Below are 17,274 nucleotides of genomic sequence, written 5' to 3'. Positions count from 1 at the left end.
TTGATTTTTGAAAGTTTCCTACGGAATTCGTTCATGAAACAAAAATACCCTACCGAATGAAAATGATCGCAAAATACTTTTCTCTCCATAAGCATTGTTTCGCAGCTGGCAAGAAGTTCCAAAAATCCTGCCCATGCCTCGTCGATACCTTTTTCTTTTCTCTTTATGTCAAACGTCAATGGTACTTCGTATTTTTCTGAAATCACGTACGAAGAAATTTATTCCTTTACTCGATCATCGTTTAGAAAAATTCACCAGCTACCACTGACCTAAAGTTTGATATTGTTCTCGAATCTTCGGGAATTCTGCTTCAACAGCCGGCAATTCCGAATTGATCCGATTGTACAATGTCAAAGCGGTTTGCATGGTAACCAGATCCTTCGGTTCTTGTATAATTCTGTAATACCAGAATATTCAAGATTGATATTTCCACATCAATTTCATAAATTACATGGAATGTTCTCATTTCAGAAGAATCACTTACTTCTGTCCATTATTGTTAATATAATTGTATACGTAATTGATTTTTTCTTCCGTTATTTGTAACAATAAACTAGTCAGCCTCTGTTGCCAGAGTGAGCAATGATCGATGATAGCTTGTTTCAAACTATCGGAATTCACATCGACGAAATGAACCGTCGCCACAGTGTCCTGCATTTGAACGTTATTCGCAACTTCTGTATACCTTCCAATGTCAGCGTCGAAAGACTCCACGGTAGGTTTCAGTTTTTCGTATCTGAAATGTATCGGGATTTTTTTTTTTTTTTTTTCTCTCTTCAACTAGACTTCGAAAATTATTCCTACCATTACTTTGTCGCATCTATATTATACCTTTGCATAAATAGGTCCTTGTTGATCTCCCACATGTCGCGGAATGGTTCCCAGGTTTTCAGATAAAGTTCCATTTGTGCAAAATTATGATCAACTTCTACATGAAAAAAGTAAAGCTTATAAAATATCCAGTCTCCCAAAAGTAAATATAGAATTAACTTTCCTTCTTGCGGAATATTATTAATACCGACCATTGATCAGAATTTTTTGCATATTTTGGCAAGAGGACTCTTCCGTGTAGAGTTTCCATAGTGGAACTATGCCTTGTGATACTTTGAACTTTTGAGTTATCCTTGGAATGACCTTTAGGGCGTTCAACAAACACGGTAGAACGTTACCTATTAGCGCCGCAACTTCAGATAGATCAGGCACGAAGCATATCTGTTTGAAGTACAAAAGTTATTCATTTGAGTTTACGAAAAAAGAAGCGTTTTTAAAAAGTGGTGAGACAATATTATGATTGCCTTGTTGTTGACGAGGTCAGCGCGCAATAATATTAATGGCGAAGGTGCGGTTGTACCATCGCCGTGTAGAGCTTCGTAAAGTACTCTCAATGAATTTTGAATGCACATTCTAAAAGCCTCTTCGAGAAGTAAATCGAATTTGTACAGATAATTAGTCCATTGGCTTCTTATCTGTAAAAACGAAAAAACGAATAAGTAATACAATTACGAATAAAATTCTACGGTTGCAGAGTACAAGCGATTTCTTTTAATACACACTTCATCTTTGACCGATGAAAACCCCTCGAAAACTACCATCAGGTATTGGATAATAGTGATGTACTTCTTAGTCAGTGATTTCATGACGGTTGTACTGAAAAAATAGCATCCCAATTATGGTGGAAATATAAATAATTTTGACAACGTTGATCGATCTTTGCATAATTATTTTCTCATCCGTACCGTGTGACTCGTAATTCCTCGTCAAGTTCTGATAAAGAGTAAGCGTAATTTGGTTTTATTTTTATCATTGGTGTGTCGCAAATCTCTTCGCATAATTTCTGAATCTCAATATTCGACCGTTTGTAAGTGTCTACAAACTCTTGCAGCTGACAAAAAATAATTAGAGGTCGGTTGATTGAAGTATAACAATTGAATCCTGAACTATAGAGTTTAAAATAAACCATGATGAATTGAAAATTGTTTCGAAATATTTACATTGGCAGCATCGGTGCAACAACCTTGTATATACGTGTCGATATACTCGGAATTCCATGTCAACTTTTGAAGTCCTGGATTTATTTTCCTATCCAATAATCGGATCAGCTCCTTGAACAAATTTCGTTCCTCAAGGGACAAAGCTATAGTGGACCGGAAAATGAATGTGAATGAATCGACATGAATCAGAATTCGGCTGTAAGAAATGAAGTATATGGGCTTTACACTCAATAATTTTGTTGTAGGCCAAAACGACTGACAAAACGCTTTCGTATACAAATTTAAGCGTTGACCATTTGTCATAAATTATTTGAATCGGAATAGGAATTCTGAATTTCCACATAGTCCAGTATTTGGCCTCTTGACATGTATTTAAAATCTTGGGATCAACGTTGCACTCCAGCAAACCCATCTTGTTCCTGCTACGTCTCATCAAATAAACGTCCAATCTTTTATGGACGTCTTCGCCAACGTAGTCGATCCATTTATAAAATAAATCAGTTATCGCTTCTTGAATCGAATGGACCAATTTTTCGTATTGCTTGTTGACCTCGTTGCTAACGCTGCAATAACTCAGCCATTCTGCATCCTCGAACCATTTTTTTGTATTTTTCAAACGCGCGATTCTCAAACGCATTGTCAAAGCTCGTCCGGCAAAGTATGGCGTCATTGACGGATACTCATGCTTTTCTTCAAGAATTTCTTGCTTTGTATCCTGAATTTCGTCTCCAAACATTTGCCACACCTGAAAAAAAGAGATCTTAATTGGACCCAATATTTTGAACTTAAAATCGATGGAAATCTAGCTCTTGCGCCTCCTAATTATTCATTTCATGTTTGAATTCGAAATCGCGAATACAGTACATGGATCTGTTCAAAGTGATATTCAAACTTGATGATAATATATTATATTCATAAAGAAAAATAGATGATGACGATTTCCGTATACCGTTGTAGTTTTACGGTCGAAAATTGCTTTAACACTATCTCTTCTCGTGTAATTATAAAATCCATGGAGCGCTTGGATTCCTTCTTCAACATTTCGAACGGTTTTGAACACGCTGGTTATTAAATTTTCGATTATTATTTCCAGATCTTTGATTTCCTCTCGAAATCTGACCATGTCGTCGAACCAACAAACGGCTTGAACGTCTAAAATAGTGCCCGATAGTAATTCTATCACTCTCAAATATTCCAAGAACATCCTCTCGATTTTTTCACAAAGCTTTTCGTACTCTGCACCCTTAGTCCCGCCAAATCTTGGTTTGGCAATTATCTGAGTCTCGTCTATCCTGCCATTGGTTTCAGTTATCTCGTTTTAATGGATGTTAAGAAACGAAGATCCGCAGATGCAAAATGGAAAATTACCTTGCGAAATATATCATGGCCTGACAAATTTCAAGCGAATCGTTACATCTTGTGACAAATGTATCGATATGGCAAAAAATGTATTCGTTATCCAGTTCCCATCCCTTTGTTGTGAGTTCGTTATGAGCGCCAGCCATCTGCGGTATAAAGTTAAGCAAGCTAAAATTACTTAAATTTTCAATTTTTAAATTCAGTACCGTTTCGTACAAATGTCTGTATTCCTGGCAGCATGCTATGCAAACATTTAAGTCTTTGATAGTTTTTCTGGTTTTCCCTGCAAATAGTTCCTCAAAATTAATGTACTGTTTACATTTCAATATTATCTCGTTACTGAGAGCACGAAATAAATTCGCCATTTTTTCCTTCGTCTTTAGGTACGGTGAATTCAACCAGATTACTCTGCACATATTCATTATCTTTGGGATGTATTCAAACATTGCTTCTGGAGAACGACACATGAGCAATTCTGCTGATGGTTTCAAAAGTATTTGTAAAAATTCAACGTTTGACTTTGCCTCCTCCATTCTATGGTCTATTTCTTCGCTTAAACTAATGAACTGACGTACATACGTCGATTGGGTGATATTTAGAATATTTATTATTTTTTTCATCGTCGGATTCTGAAGTTGGAAATTCAAACTCCCAAGGTTGTCATCTGCAAGTCAAATAGAAGGAAAAATGAATTTCAAATTAAATCTGGAATGAGGTGGAAAGTTTGAAAACAACTCCAGTGACTGAGTTTGGACTAAAAATATTTAAAATTCTAACAGCGATAGACCCAAAAATCGTATTCGTCCCTTGGGCCAAAAAGTTCACGAGGAGTTGTTTGATCTTGATCGCCCAACGATGTTTTTATCTGTCTTGTCCAGCCTATGACAACCTGTTCTAATCGTTTTACGAGGTCTTTATCAGCGGCTGCTTCTTGTATTGTCAAATTATACCCCTCACGAGGAATATACATTACGGTCAACCCCAGCAATTTGTACCTCAAGTCGGTCAGCATCGATAAGAAATCGTGCAACCTTGTACAAAAGTTATTTTTGACAGCTATAGTTATGAGCGATTAAGAAAAAATCATATTCAAATTTGTAAAAGGAACCAAAATTGATTTTCATCGACATTGGTTGAAAAGAAATGAGTGAAGCAAGGATACTATCGGGCCATGAATTGATGTTTAAGAATATCGGAACGAATGCTGTTTCAATGGCATTCAAGATCGTGCCGTCTACGCATTCGTTAACTGTTCCGAAGGTGGTGCATTGGTGGAAATTTTCTGGTGTCAATATCTCGTATGGTTCTCTAACGAAATACGTAATATCTTGCACAGGCATACTGGGGAACCCCAATTGAGCAGAGAGCTTGTCATCGTCATAAAATACTGTTAAAATTACGTGGGCTGGGTCTTTAAAAAATTCTTCGATGACTGAAATGCAACGATCGTTCCAATCATCATCATCTAGTGCAAAGAGAGTCGTGCATTCTTTCACGAATTCGCACTGGGATGAAAAGAAAAAATTTTGTTGTTATTTAAAAAATACGTACGGTAGAACACCGGCAAAATCAAAATGAAACTAATCTACCAATTGCTCTAACTCGTCGTTAGTAAAATTCGGTTTGTATTGGTCCGCATTTTCTTCTTCAGCTTTCAAACGAAATCGACCTTGGGAAAAAAATTTGATTTTCAAATCAACAATAAATTATTTATAGGTATTTAGTTACTACGCATTTAACTGACTGGACAAACTAATTTCTTCTTCGTCACTGGACTCGGCGTCGAGATATTCTCTGTGTGGATTTTCGAGAGACTTGGTTTTTGATTGTTCTTTGCGCCTCTGCATTTTCACCAGATTCAGAGGTTGACAGCTGCGTGAAGTGTGAAATCATACATCGCATTCTCGCACGCAGCTTGAAGTGCGCATTAAGAAAAAACAAGCGCGTGCAGACGATATTCGTAAAGAACATAGATACGTTCAGTCGTAACGAATTAGTCAAGTTTGTACCATCTTATTTATTAATAAATGATGATAATAAGGTATTCATTACATTAATGTGACTGGTAATAATAATGTAATTTGTTTAGGCTGCTTTGCTAAGAAGGAAAGTGATAGTTTCTGGATCAAAGTTTTGACGGTTCGCTGTCAATGTTGTAGATAACATTTTCCTAAATCAAAATCAATTAATCTTGCATAAAAATATTCAAATCAGTATCAACACAACTTCAAACATCGTCGTCGTCGTCGTTACTATGATGAAATGATGCAGAACGTTTGTTCGAATAAACAGTTGCAGGCTGGCACTCGTACATCTTCCGATTTTCCATGTAACGACGATAATTATTCTCACGCTTTCTTCGCTGCTCTTCCGCTTGTTGCCGCATCTTTTCAGGATTAACATGCGTCGTCACCATATGCCTTGTCAAAGAACTCATGAATTTGTAGGTTATACCACAAACATCACAAGACAAGGCTTCTTCAGTATTTCCTTGTTGCTGTAAAAATGTATTCAATTTGTAAAAATTATTAGCTTGGACATTGAAATTTATGGAACTAGTCATTTTTTGGCGAAGATACGTCAGGATGATGTGCATCAGGCTCGTACTAAAACAACAACTGATTCAAAATATGTTTTGAAAATATTTTGCAAGCAAATTATTTTCAAAGTGTCTTCTCTCTTTTTCTGATCCGAATTTCTTTTTCTTTTCAAACATTCATGAGCTCTACTGGTTGCAACATACCTGCTGATGCACCATCATGTGACGTTGAAGATTATTAAGGCGATTGAATTCTCTTCCGCAAACCTCGCAGTCGAATTTCCTTTCAGGATCATGATTCTTTTTATGAAGAGCCAGGTCACTAGCATGCATAAATGACTTATGACACATATCGCAAGTATGAGTTTTTCGCTCTCCGGCAAGATGCGATTGTTCGTGTTTTGCCAAAACGGTTTTATCCGGAAAACGACGACCGCAGTAGATACAAGGCAATCGACGTGATTGGGGATTATGTTGAGTGAGATGACGTCGCAATGCTGTAGAACTCGGAAACGTCTTGTGACATTCCAAACACTGAAATGGTTTTTCATTTGTATGAGTTTTCCTATGACGAGCTAATGCGTTTTGGTCAGCATATCTGCAACGTGTTGAAAGATATAATATATCCCTAGTCGAACTCTTATTCATTCTAATGACACACAGAAAAATATATCGACTAACCTCTTTGGGCACAAGTCGCAGGGATAATTTCTACTGGTTACATCATCTTCTCGCGCATGTTTCAGTCTGTTGTGTCTGAGTAACTGAAATGAGGATTTAAATGATTTATTGCATGTGTCACACTTGAGATTGTCTGTTGTTGGAATGATAACTTGTGTCCTCTTTTGCCCATTCTCGTCTTCGGAGATGATCAAAGATATTGTCACGGTATTATCTTCATTGTCTATCTCTTGTATTGTTGACGCTGGCACCACAGCAGTCTAGAAAGTAACAGCAAGTACCAGAGTATACCGATTAACACAACATTAATAAAAAAAATGGTGCAATTTTTCATTCAAACTAATCATAACTATCCAACAAAAAACATCCTCAAAGGTCAACGACACAGATATCTACGTGTACAAAAAACTTTTCATGGTAAATACTTTGGAGGAAGCATGTGAGACATAGTTGGTATCAGGTATGATCATGGCGCCCCCGTCAGCTTGTTTCAAATTTCCTGCTTGCTGAGTTTGATCGCCACTGTCTTGATCGTCGCTACTATTATCAGCAATAGCGTAATTCCCATCTGCGGTGAGGTAAACTGGCTGCAGTTTTCCAGTATCATCCTTAAAGTATAATTGTCCATCTTCGTCCTCATGCAAAAATATTTGCTCCTGAGAAATTAATGGATCAATAATCAAGCATTCAAGATCTGACCGCGCAATACTAATAACAAAGCTTTATTCTTCGCCATACCTGCGATTCCTCTTCCCGATCATCCATTTCTGCATCTATAGCGTTACTGTCTCTAGTTGACTCTTGATCACCCATTGCAACATCATTGTATTGATAGGGGTCGTTTCCAGCTGTTTGGCCCACGTACAAAGTTTCCATATCTTCATTTTCATAATATATAGTTGCTTCACTAGAGTTGGCTTCCATTTGGTCGATCTGTGAGCAATAGTGTGAGAATAAATAGCCGTTTACTTTATAAATAAGAATTTCTGCTATAAAAATAACAAATTTTGAGGTATATCACTTTACTTTGTTATAACAGGCACTGGAAAATCTGTTTTCTTGGTTCTGTTTGGTTGTACTCGGTTTTTTAGATCCCAAGACAGTATAAATCAAATTATTTTCTGCATTTTTAACAATCTCGTGTTGCGAATCTGTGTTCTCATCATCCTGGGGGCATGACGATTCATCGGCATACCCTAAGATAGTGCCTGGTTCCTCCTCCCAATAATCTTCTGCATTAGAATTTGTCTGTTGCTGTGTAATTTGTGACTGCGTATGGGATTTACTAGGATGAGATGTGCTGCCATAGTTCTTCAACGGCAATTTCTTTTTTCCATTCTGAGTAATATGTCTTTCATCTCTTTCCGAATGACTATTTGCTGTGGATTTGAAAGCAAGGCTATTGGAACTAGAATGGGCTCTTTGTTGCGATGCATGTTCTACGTCCTCATCCTCCCAATCCTCGTCTATGTCATATGAAACGACTTGTTTACTTTTGTCCTTGCCACCGTCATTCTTAAAATGATTTTTCAATTGGCTTACAATATAATCAGATCTAGATTGAAATATTTTTGAGTCAGTGTCGGAGGATACCTGTCTTGTTGACTTTTCAGTCTTCACTACAATCTCCTTGGTCTCTTTCGATTTGCGTGTTTTACTAGATTCTGGTTCTTCTGAACTATCACTAGCATTCTTGCCAAAGTGTTCATTGTTCGTTTCTTGTTCTTCCCTGTCCTCGTTTGGATGCTCTTCGACTACTTCTATTTCTTCTATTATTTCCACTATTTCAACTTCTGCCTCATCGTCATCATCCCCGATATTAGATTCGTATATAATTTTACCACCAGAAGCAGCTTGCTTCAAGATCTCTGCCAGATCCTTACTATCTGCTTCAAACGTTTCCACCTCCATTCCGCGACGCTATACTTGTATTGAAGTTTTGTCATTAATACTTAACTATTATGAAACGCGTTGCTTTTATTCTGACAAATTATATCACTGACACCCCGTCACATGTAACGAACGAATGATGAAATTAATGATAAACAGTGAACAATGTGGCGGGTTAAATTATTTGTCCAATTCCAATGATAATTGCTTTTTCAGATTTACAATCAAACAATAAATTATGTACGTACGTCGCGTATGGAAATAATGATTTGGGAGTGGCTGCTGAATGAGATAAAGGTATGAAAAAAAATTGTTCAATGGTAACAAATTTGAATATCGTTAATTACTGTACAAACTCCAGTAAAACGTTCCATCTAAACAAATCTTCATTTGTATGACCGGTTTTCGCCAGTCGGTACGAAATTGGCTTGTATTTATCAACGGATAACAAAATGGCTAGAGTACTCAATTTCAACCGAATTCTCAACAACGAATTGTTAATAACAAGATTGTAATAATAATGAGAATTGAATAACGCACCTATTCTCCTAGTGAAACCGCTATCTAGCACTTTGAAAACTTGAATAATAGTTGAAAGACAATAATTTTTTACTCGGTCGATACGCGTCAGTATGCCTTTCTCCACAGAGCAATGTTAGCCATCTTGTTTGACTAATAGACCCACAACTGGCAAGTACCCACTCGGGTCATACAGCGCGGTAAAAAGTGGGTGGTTTGGCGGCAAATTTAGGGGCCTTCCTGAACAGTAAGATCATATAAAAGAGTCACCTCAGAACAAATTTGTACGCTGAATGTGCTGTGGCAAACCGGGCGAACTAATTCCTCAAAAACCGACTAATCAGAGGACTAATTCTTCAATTCAGGCTATGGCAATGGCCGTGTCCAAAGCGAATGGCTGTCTAGAATTTATCATTACTAACCAATCAGAATCCTTCAACCAAAAGCAACTGACAAAATTTATAACCTGAACTTTCTGTCAACTTATCTGTCAGAATCAAGAAAACATTGAAAAAAATGTTGTTTTACGTATTTCTGGCACTCCTTGCAAACATCACTTTAGTTTCAGCATCGAATGGTTTTGACTTTGGTGATACGTTGGCTCTAATCTTAGGGCTATTTATGAGTATAATGGGATTCTTCGCATGCATGGGAGCTTATTCGCGTAAAAAGAGTAATCTCGAAGCTCTTTAGGTGATTAAATATCTGCCTTCAATTTCTTTGGAAATTCTTCCTAGACCTCATTCTTTCAAAGCAATCTTAATACTTTTTTTTTTTGTTCATAGATTCCTGGATATTATGCTGAACTTTCATCTCAATGCTGCAGTAAATGTCGACTGAATCTGCAACAATAAAAGTTTTTGAGCGGCTGATCGATGTTCAGTTAGAATGAAAATGTATTTTTTTACCAATAGATTTAATTCTCCACAATCTTTTTCCTTCGGTAATTCAGTCGAGTCACATTTTCTCAATTTGCTAAAGCCTGTTGAAATACTGAATGCTTTTTAATACTGAAACGCGAAAATTGCATATCATGTTTATAAAAAGAAATAAATATGTATCATCTGACAAGCATCGTTGTTTGTACTTATCACTGCATTCTTTTCTTGCTGCATTCCAGGAGTTCTCATTGATCAAATGTCTGCGATTGTAATGACAATGGAATCGAGTCACATATCTTTTAGCCACATATTCAACAGAGACGACTGTTTTTTATTTCTTCTTTCCTTTGTATTATAGCTTACTTGCAAAACCACACCCTTTACAATACTATGGTATGTGATTTATTCTTGCTCTTGTTATAAATTCAAACTTATCTTTCCAATTATTAGTGTCAGTATTCTTTGGATCGTTGGTGAAGTCTGCAGTAAATGACATTGAATAGGCACAAAGAAATATATAATAATAATACAGTGAAAAATGGAAAAAATAAAACTGACTTTGAAACATAGGCTACATCTATATTCGCAAACAACGCTTCCGTTGCAGTGCAATTTTAGCAAAATTAAATAGGTGCCAGGACAAAACCTCTTCATGAAATAGAGACAAAAAAGTACATGGATTTCATTAGATAAGCTGTTTGTCGATGTCAAAAAAAGGCGTGATTTTGGGTACGGAATCACTGGTAAGAGTGACCACTGATAATTATACCCAATACCAGATTAATGATTAAGGACATATATCGAAAGGTATAAAAAATAAGAGTCTCTTGGATCAATCCGACATCAACAATAATAATATTAAATAGACTGATTGATGTAAGGTAAATTATTGTTGTCGAAGCATTAATGCATCATTACAATTAACAATTATTACATTTTATTAAAGGTGTACGATTCTATTTCTTTCTGTGTGCATATCTAACATCTGTCTTTTAAAATTTTGCTAAAATCAGTCTGCAGAAAGTAGGTAATAATAGTAGTAATAGTGGTAGATTAGTAGGAGTAACAGCAGTAAGTAGTAGTATAGTAATTGGAGCAGTGTAGTGTTAGTAATAGTAGTAGTAGTATTAGATTGATTATTAAATGTACCGGTAATTGTTACACGTGTCAAATGTTTACTATTTATATGTAGGTATGCATCGTAAACTTTACTTTTATTATAGTATAAAGACTACCGAGAAGGAACTTGTGGCTTTTTAAAATTTATTACACGATATAATAATAGTTGTAGTAGTAATAGCAGTAATAATAATAATAATAATAATAATAATAATAATAATAATAATTATAACAATCTATTCCCTAATTAGCTATTACACAAGCTTTAACAAGCTGATAGTATATTTATTTATTTTTTTTTGTTTGCTTTCATGTTTTTTGAAAAGTGACTTCTTTATTAGCATATTATCATCCAAATTCGATAAAACGGCTTATGGCAGTAATAGATAAATGGTAGATAATAGTAATCAAATAAAACCAAATGAGACAAAAGCTGTAGAAGAATATTTTCATCGATATAAACCCCCGACCCACCTACCAGCCTTTTAAAAAAGTCTTAACACTCGTCAACGGCCAGCAATATCCATATTTACTGTTGAAATATTCGTATTCTGGTACATTGACGTCGTCTCTTGATATTTCTTCTTTTTCTTTTCATTTTTCTATTCTGCTTATTCTAAACAAAACATGTTACGTACGAGTTCAGAATATTCTTTATTCAACTTTTTTTTCGTAGTTTGTTTGATTTTTTCCAATTTAATTTCATAAAATAATAATAAGAATAAGAATAAGAATCATAGTCATAAGAATGATAATAATAAGAATAAAAATAACAATAAGAAAAATAAGAATAATATGTAGATATTATCTTTTATAAATTGCTTTTCCTTTCGTTGACGACGAAAATAATGATCAATGTTACTTATTTATTTTTTCATGTTATATTAATGACAAAAAATATGTACAGACACGAAAATTCAATTGTAAGGAAAACATTGATTTTAACAGCTTACAGAGGGTTGGTGAGGGTCGGAGATAACGAATGATTAATTTTTATACAAAAACTTAGTGCGGTGATAAGTGACAATTATTATTGAAAATTCAGTGTCAGACTTTTTCTTCTTCTTCAATTACAATAATCGCTATAATTACTACTATTCTACTGTACACATAAAATTTACTACAATTTTTCAATTGTGTAGTATTTTTTCATTTCTTCTAGTATCAAGATTCTGTGACAAAAGTCTGTTTTTGATTTGAAAAAAAAAAAAAACAATAATGATAAAATAACTATCAAATTATGTAATGTGTTTGAAACATTGGATAATTCTTAATTTTCGTTCTTCAGATAGCTGAATAATCACCTGCCCTAAGCTGTTAGTATATCCCTTTTTTCGCAACATCCGAACAAATACCTCTTTACACTTTCTATATATATATATTTTCTTTTTTTCTTTATTTATACCGGTATATGAAATATTTAGTTATCAAAACATCAAAATATTAATTCTCATACACCGATATACATATTCTCATTTACTTTAATTAGTTTTATTTGTTTATTTATTATTTTTATTTCACCTTCTTCTTTTTATTTATCTTTTTTTTTTAACAAACGTTTCGTTCCTTAAATCACCGATTTTTGTTTTACCTAATCAGTCTTTGTGAATTAACTTGCTTCGACTCTTCATCAGACCTCTAAACTATAGAATCTTCCCATCCGGCACAAGAGACATTAATTTACATTGATTTAGTTAATTATTTAAAAATGAGTTATTTTCGTTACAATATTCATGTTCTTTTCATCTAATCGTTAATTCATTTTTTTCTCAATCAATAATAAGAACAATAATAATGATAATAATAATAATAATAATAGTAATCATAATAATAATAATAATAATAATAATAAATTAATATTTTGATAAAATCCATCAACGGATTTACGCTTTCATACGCATATCCTAATTATTTTTTATAGTTACCGTACAACTCCGATTATTTATTGTTGTCGGTGTTTTCGTTTCTTTCTTTTTTGGTTTTCCTTTTTTGCTTTTTCTTTTCAATTTTTATCACGCTATCGATCTATTTGTATAATAATATATCTTATTTACACATTTTTTAGACTACTGATTTTACGCATAATCGAGATATAAGCTTTTTATTGAATATTTTTTAGAAGCAATAGAGTGATATACCGTATTTAAAAATACGTCCCAAGAAAAAGAGAAAAAAAAAGTATTGTAACGTTGTTCAAAAAATTTGCTGTGACATTACTTAGAGCAAGTATATTTCTGTTATCTATTCTTTAATTTATTACTATCAAATAAAAGGAGATATCTCGAAAATTTGATGTGGAAATAACAATGCGATACCGATAACAGAATTTTCATTATTCTATCATGATTAAACTTCTTCGCTGATTTTTTCTACTGCAATGATGAAGATAATTATGGCGAAATACACATTTGATTACCGTATATCATCTTCGATTGAGTAATTTATTGCTGTATCGTGCGTCGTAGCATAAATTTGAATTTGCTCTGTTAATAGATTGCAAAGTTACAGGTTTTAAACATCCCACTTTACGATACAAAATAATACAACAATAAGCAGAGAAGCTGAATACAAAGCGAACTGCGTTTCACCGCTACCATCATTTTTATTAATTTATTTTTATTTTTCATTATTCATAAGTTGTTATGAGCATTGTTATTATTTCTCAACAGTAATAATTTAATTTCATTGCTAAATGGAGAAAAAAATTATCAGAAAACACTCAACATTTGCAACTTACTCGAAAAAGTTTGCGACCTAATTTTTAAATATCTAGGTAATAATACCAGTTCCCAGCCTCCATCAAGCTGTGATGGTGTTTCCACTCTCTTAACGTTAATTTTTTCTTTCATATAATTACGCTACAATTATGAATTAGTTATTCATTTTATTGATATCATTTATTATTTTTTTTTCGTAGTTTTCAGTTAATCATTTGGTTCTTGGTACTTCTTGTAGATTAAAAGGCCTACGCTCGATAACGTATGTAGAAAGTACCAGAGAAAACAAAAATAATAACAAAGAGTAGAAAATAAGATCTTAGTCTTAAAATATAAGAAACGGACTAAATAAAATAACTATATATTATACGTAAGGGACATTGATGTTAATAGTGGAAACGCACTCAAAACCAACGCACAGATACTCAGCCGGAAAGTCTTTTTGAACTGTGTATTGTTAAAACAAATCTATCAGTACGCCGAATATCGTTTGTTCAAATTGAAAAACACTGCGACAACGCAAAGTAACTTTCAAACCATTCAGAGCTTTGGATAAAATTTGTCTTCCAATTGTAGAATAGTATGGTGAAAAGTTTTCTGTGACAAAAGGAATTCGGCACACCGTAAAATAGAACGTATTTTTTGTGAACTCCTAACCGGATGCACGTACACATAAAATTATAATACAAGAAAATTGAAATAACTAACACGTCAAATGTGGAGAGAAAATAACCATATAAGATGACAATAGGCAGTTGCTAAATAACATGTTAAAAATATTTAGAGTCGTTCAACATAGATTAAAGCATAACAGTGACTACATCGATGAAATTATTAATATTATTATTATTATTATTAGTTTAATCTTTTTTTCTTTTTCACTTTTCTTTTCATTCGCGTAAATCATTTCTCTCTATAATTCGTAACATTATCTATACATAGGTATACGCCACTTGGAAGCTGCTCATTAATTAATTATAATAATAAGTCTTTTTAACATTCATACCAGAGACCGCAAGTGACTAATTATCTCGAGAAAGGTCAAATATACTAATCCATGGCAATTACCGTTCCATGGTTTGCTGGCCATGTCTAAAAATCAAAAATACAAAGAACTAAACAAGAATTGAGAAAACACGATTAGGATTAAATCTCATTTCTCTTCAACAGACTTATGATATTATTATATTATTTCATCATATCAGGGATACTAATAAGTGATGTCGGATAAAACCCTCCGCCGTTGAAAACCAAAAAAAAAGAAGAGAAATTAATACTCATATAAATGCTGATTTTCATACTGTTTTTTTTTTCGTTCCTCCTTTTCTTTCTAGACGACGCTCCTAATGAGACGATGTCTCTGGTATTAACGTTCTGTGATGTGAACGTCTTGTCCATATCTTTTAAGATCCGTATCTCATTTCGAGGAAATTATTTTCCTTTGTAAGCCATAGTAATCACATACATTGTATTACATTGATATATCGTAGACGCAATAGTGAAAATGAAAAACAATCATTTTATTTTATTTTTTTTTCGTGTTTTGTAGTAAACTGACGGCGCAGAAGAACGGATAGTTTAAAACTACTGGTCGGGTTGCATAGTCGTATTGTAATCGGAGCAATGCTGAGGTTCACTGGGTGGCGTACCGTTATTTGAATTTCCCAAATGGGGTGTCGCAGGCGTAGCGGGTTGAGATTGAGGACTACTTGTAGGTGCATATATTAATCTGTAACCCGCTGGAAGGAAGAATCCACCATGAGGTGTGTATCCGAACGTCTGAAAGTTCGCCAATGTTGGTCCCTGATGATAATGGAGGTAACCACTGTTGGCAGTTGAACCAGATATGGGTGTCGGAGCCACCAAACTGCCACTTGCACATCCAGGTATATTGGCTCCATCTGGGATTATTGGCGTAAATTGATAACGTGTAGGATTGATTGTTGTCGGACCATTTGTTGAACCGATTGTTTCTAATGTTTCGTTAACGTTCGTAGCACCTGTGTAATTAGTTGAGTGTTGGGAAATATTTTGAATATTTTCAGAAGGCATGACTGGTATAGGGATTACATAAGCATGGGGAATATTTGGGGCTTGTTGATGGGATGGCTGAGGGGTTTGTTTCAATTTTTGCATCGCTAGCCTTAGAGTTTCTTCCGTATCTGGTGATTGACCAGGTACTCTTTGTAACGGCGTCTGAGGAGCTGTACTGAACATTAAATAATCTTCCATTCCAGTAGGTCTCGTTTGCCCTGAATAATTTAAGAAAATTTATGTTAAAACTAGGGTGAAAAATCGACAATAAATACTTCTTCGATGTAGGATACGAACCTGCAACTGTCGTAGCAACTGTGTGATACAGTAACGGATGATGTTGGTGCTGGTGCAGAGCAGCTTGTTGCTGCTGTTGAATCAAAAGTTGTAATTGTTGTTGTTGGAACTTCTCCAATTCCTCTCTGTGTCTTCTTTGCAAGTTTTCTAACTCTGTCGTTTGCCTGTTTATTGGGAACAAATTATTATTTGTGTATTCGATATCTTAAAATAATATGAGTTTGTGACACATGGAATCGACAAGCTCGATAGTGTACCTTTTTATCAGAAGTTGATATTCCTCGCTGGGTGTCAAGATCTGACTCTTTTCATCTTTTTCAGACTGAAATGTTGAGAATAAATAGTGTTATGCAATGATCGAAAGCAGTATTCCAAATTTTCTTTGGTGTTGCGTATCAAATAACAGGTCGAACGTAAATATGAGGTACCCATTTGTATGATAGCTGCCTAATACGAACACATTCAGCCTTGAATACAAAATATACACGATGCCAATTGCATAGGTCTCATAAGTTTGTTTTTGCATTAATTTCATTTTTGGGCCATTGTGAGACACATTCAATCGATGTGTCATAATGTTTTGTTCTTGGGGCTGGATATGTTGACCCGTATTGCTCCATGTCATTCAAATTTCAATAGAGTGATTCTAGTGGAAGCCTTGTGAGGAAACAGAAATGATGTGATATTTTGTAATCATTTATACAAAGTGTAAAACGGTATAAAGGAATACGCATGGTTGCAAAGCTCTAAATAAGCAGAGGGATCTACAAGCAACATGCTAACATGGTTGTATAGGTATGTGTTTACATAGTTTTACTATTCTACACAGAGTTGTCACAAATAATCGTTGTGCGAAGATCACAAGAATATAAAAACTTGCGTCCCAGGTGTACATTACCATGAAATTAGTCTATGATAGGTATCTACCATGAATTCACCCATTTTTTAGCCTTCCTTTACTCCACAAATTATTATAATCTGTCTACGATAAAAGCTTTCGTCCAGTTATTGCAGCTATAAAATTTTGTTCTTCCATCTCATTTTATTGGAAATTCATACTTCTGGGGGTGATCTGTCGGGATTTTAATTTTTGCCATTCTGTTAAGAATCACTATTGCTTCACATCTTGAAAGATCTCCGATGTAAACAAGTTTCTCAATAGTGTAAGATGGCTTTTGTAGATCTTTTAAGTAAAGCTTCTGCAGTTTTGTTTCCGGCAAATTATACATGAAGAATATTCCCAAAGT

The 17,274-nt window shown here is 34.4% G+C and overlaps 2 protein-coding genes, 1 long non-coding RNA gene and 1 pseudogene across 16 annotated transcripts in view; 1 reads left to right on the top strand and 3 right to left on the bottom strand.

The window, feature by feature from the left end:
• Window positions 1–473: 473 nt before the first annotated feature.
• Window positions 474–5,197, bottom strand: LOC125499775 (annotated as a pseudogene).
• Window positions 5,198–5,347: 150 nt separating this feature from the next.
• Window positions 5,348–9,344, bottom strand: LOC105692553 (zinc finger protein 37-like). Of its 5 annotated transcripts, XM_012411842.3 has the most exons (8): window positions 9,001–9,344; window positions 8,164–8,495; window positions 7,597–8,085; window positions 7,309–7,503; window positions 6,996–7,226; window positions 6,571–6,830; window positions 6,094–6,487; window positions 5,348–5,847 (listed from the first exon to the last, which is right to left on the bottom strand). In XM_012411842.3, the coding sequence occupies exons 2-8, from the start codon at window positions 8,479–8,481 to the stop codon at window positions 5,578–5,580; spliced, it is 2,157 nt and encodes a 718-aa protein (XP_012267265.2). In that variant the 5' UTR covers window positions 8,482–8,495; window positions 9,001–9,344; the 3' UTR covers window positions 5,348–5,577. The 5 variants fall into 5 exon arrangements, with proteins under 5 accessions (XP_012267265.2, XP_020711778.2, XP_020711779.2 ...); XM_020856119.2 differs by having other exon boundaries at window positions 7,597–8,495; XM_020856120.2 differs by having other exon boundaries at window positions 6,157–6,487; window positions 7,597–8,495.
• Window positions 9,345–9,435: 91 nt separating this feature from the next.
• Window positions 9,436–10,050, top strand: LOC105692503. The gene is made up of 2 exons (XR_001103426.3): window positions 9,436–9,672; window positions 9,765–10,050. It is a non-coding gene; the product is annotated as an uncharacterized LOC105692503 (long non-coding RNA).
• A 2,070-nt stretch (window positions 10,051–12,120) lies between these two features.
• LOC105692508 overlaps window positions 12,121–17,274 on the bottom strand; it is a 26,662-nt gene continuing 21,508 nt past the window's right edge. For all 10 annotated transcript variants that reach the window (XM_048649482.1, XM_048649479.1, XM_012411746.3 and 7 more), the window contains 3 exons: window positions 16,285–16,349; window positions 16,028–16,191; window positions 12,121–15,948 (listed from right to left, as the gene is read on the bottom strand). In XM_048649482.1, the coding sequence (XP_048505439.1) occupies window positions 15,281–15,948; window positions 16,028–16,191; window positions 16,285–16,349 (897 nt within the window). In that variant the 3' untranslated portion in view covers window positions 12,121–15,280. The remainder of the gene's footprint in view (window positions 15,949–16,027; window positions 16,192–16,284; window positions 16,350–17,274) is intronic.

The sequence above is a fragment of the Athalia rosae genome, chromosome 2, assembly GCF_917208135.1.
Source record: "Athalia rosae chromosome 2, iyAthRosa1.1, whole genome shotgun sequence".
Taxonomy (NCBI): domain Eukaryota; kingdom Metazoa; phylum Arthropoda; class Insecta; order Hymenoptera; family Athaliidae; genus Athalia; species Athalia rosae.
Note: the sequence above shows the minus strand (reverse complement) of the source record. Positions and strands in the feature narration are given on the sequence as shown.

Excerpts from the sequence above, each read along its gene's own strand:
- LOC105692553 (XM_020856119.2), bottom strand. The coding sequence starts at position 8,481 with ATGGAGGTGGAAACGTTTGAAGCAGATAGTAAGGATCTGGCAGAGATC. Across the intron at positions 7,227-7,308 it reads ATCGGGAAGAGGAATCGCAG|GAGCAAATATTTTTGCATGA; the intron begins GTATGGCGAAGA and ends TTAATTTCTCAG. Across the intron at positions 6,488-6,570 it reads TGCGACTTGTGCCCAAAGAG|ATATGCTGACCAAAACGCAT; the intron begins GTTAGTCGATAT and ends AACACGTTGCAG.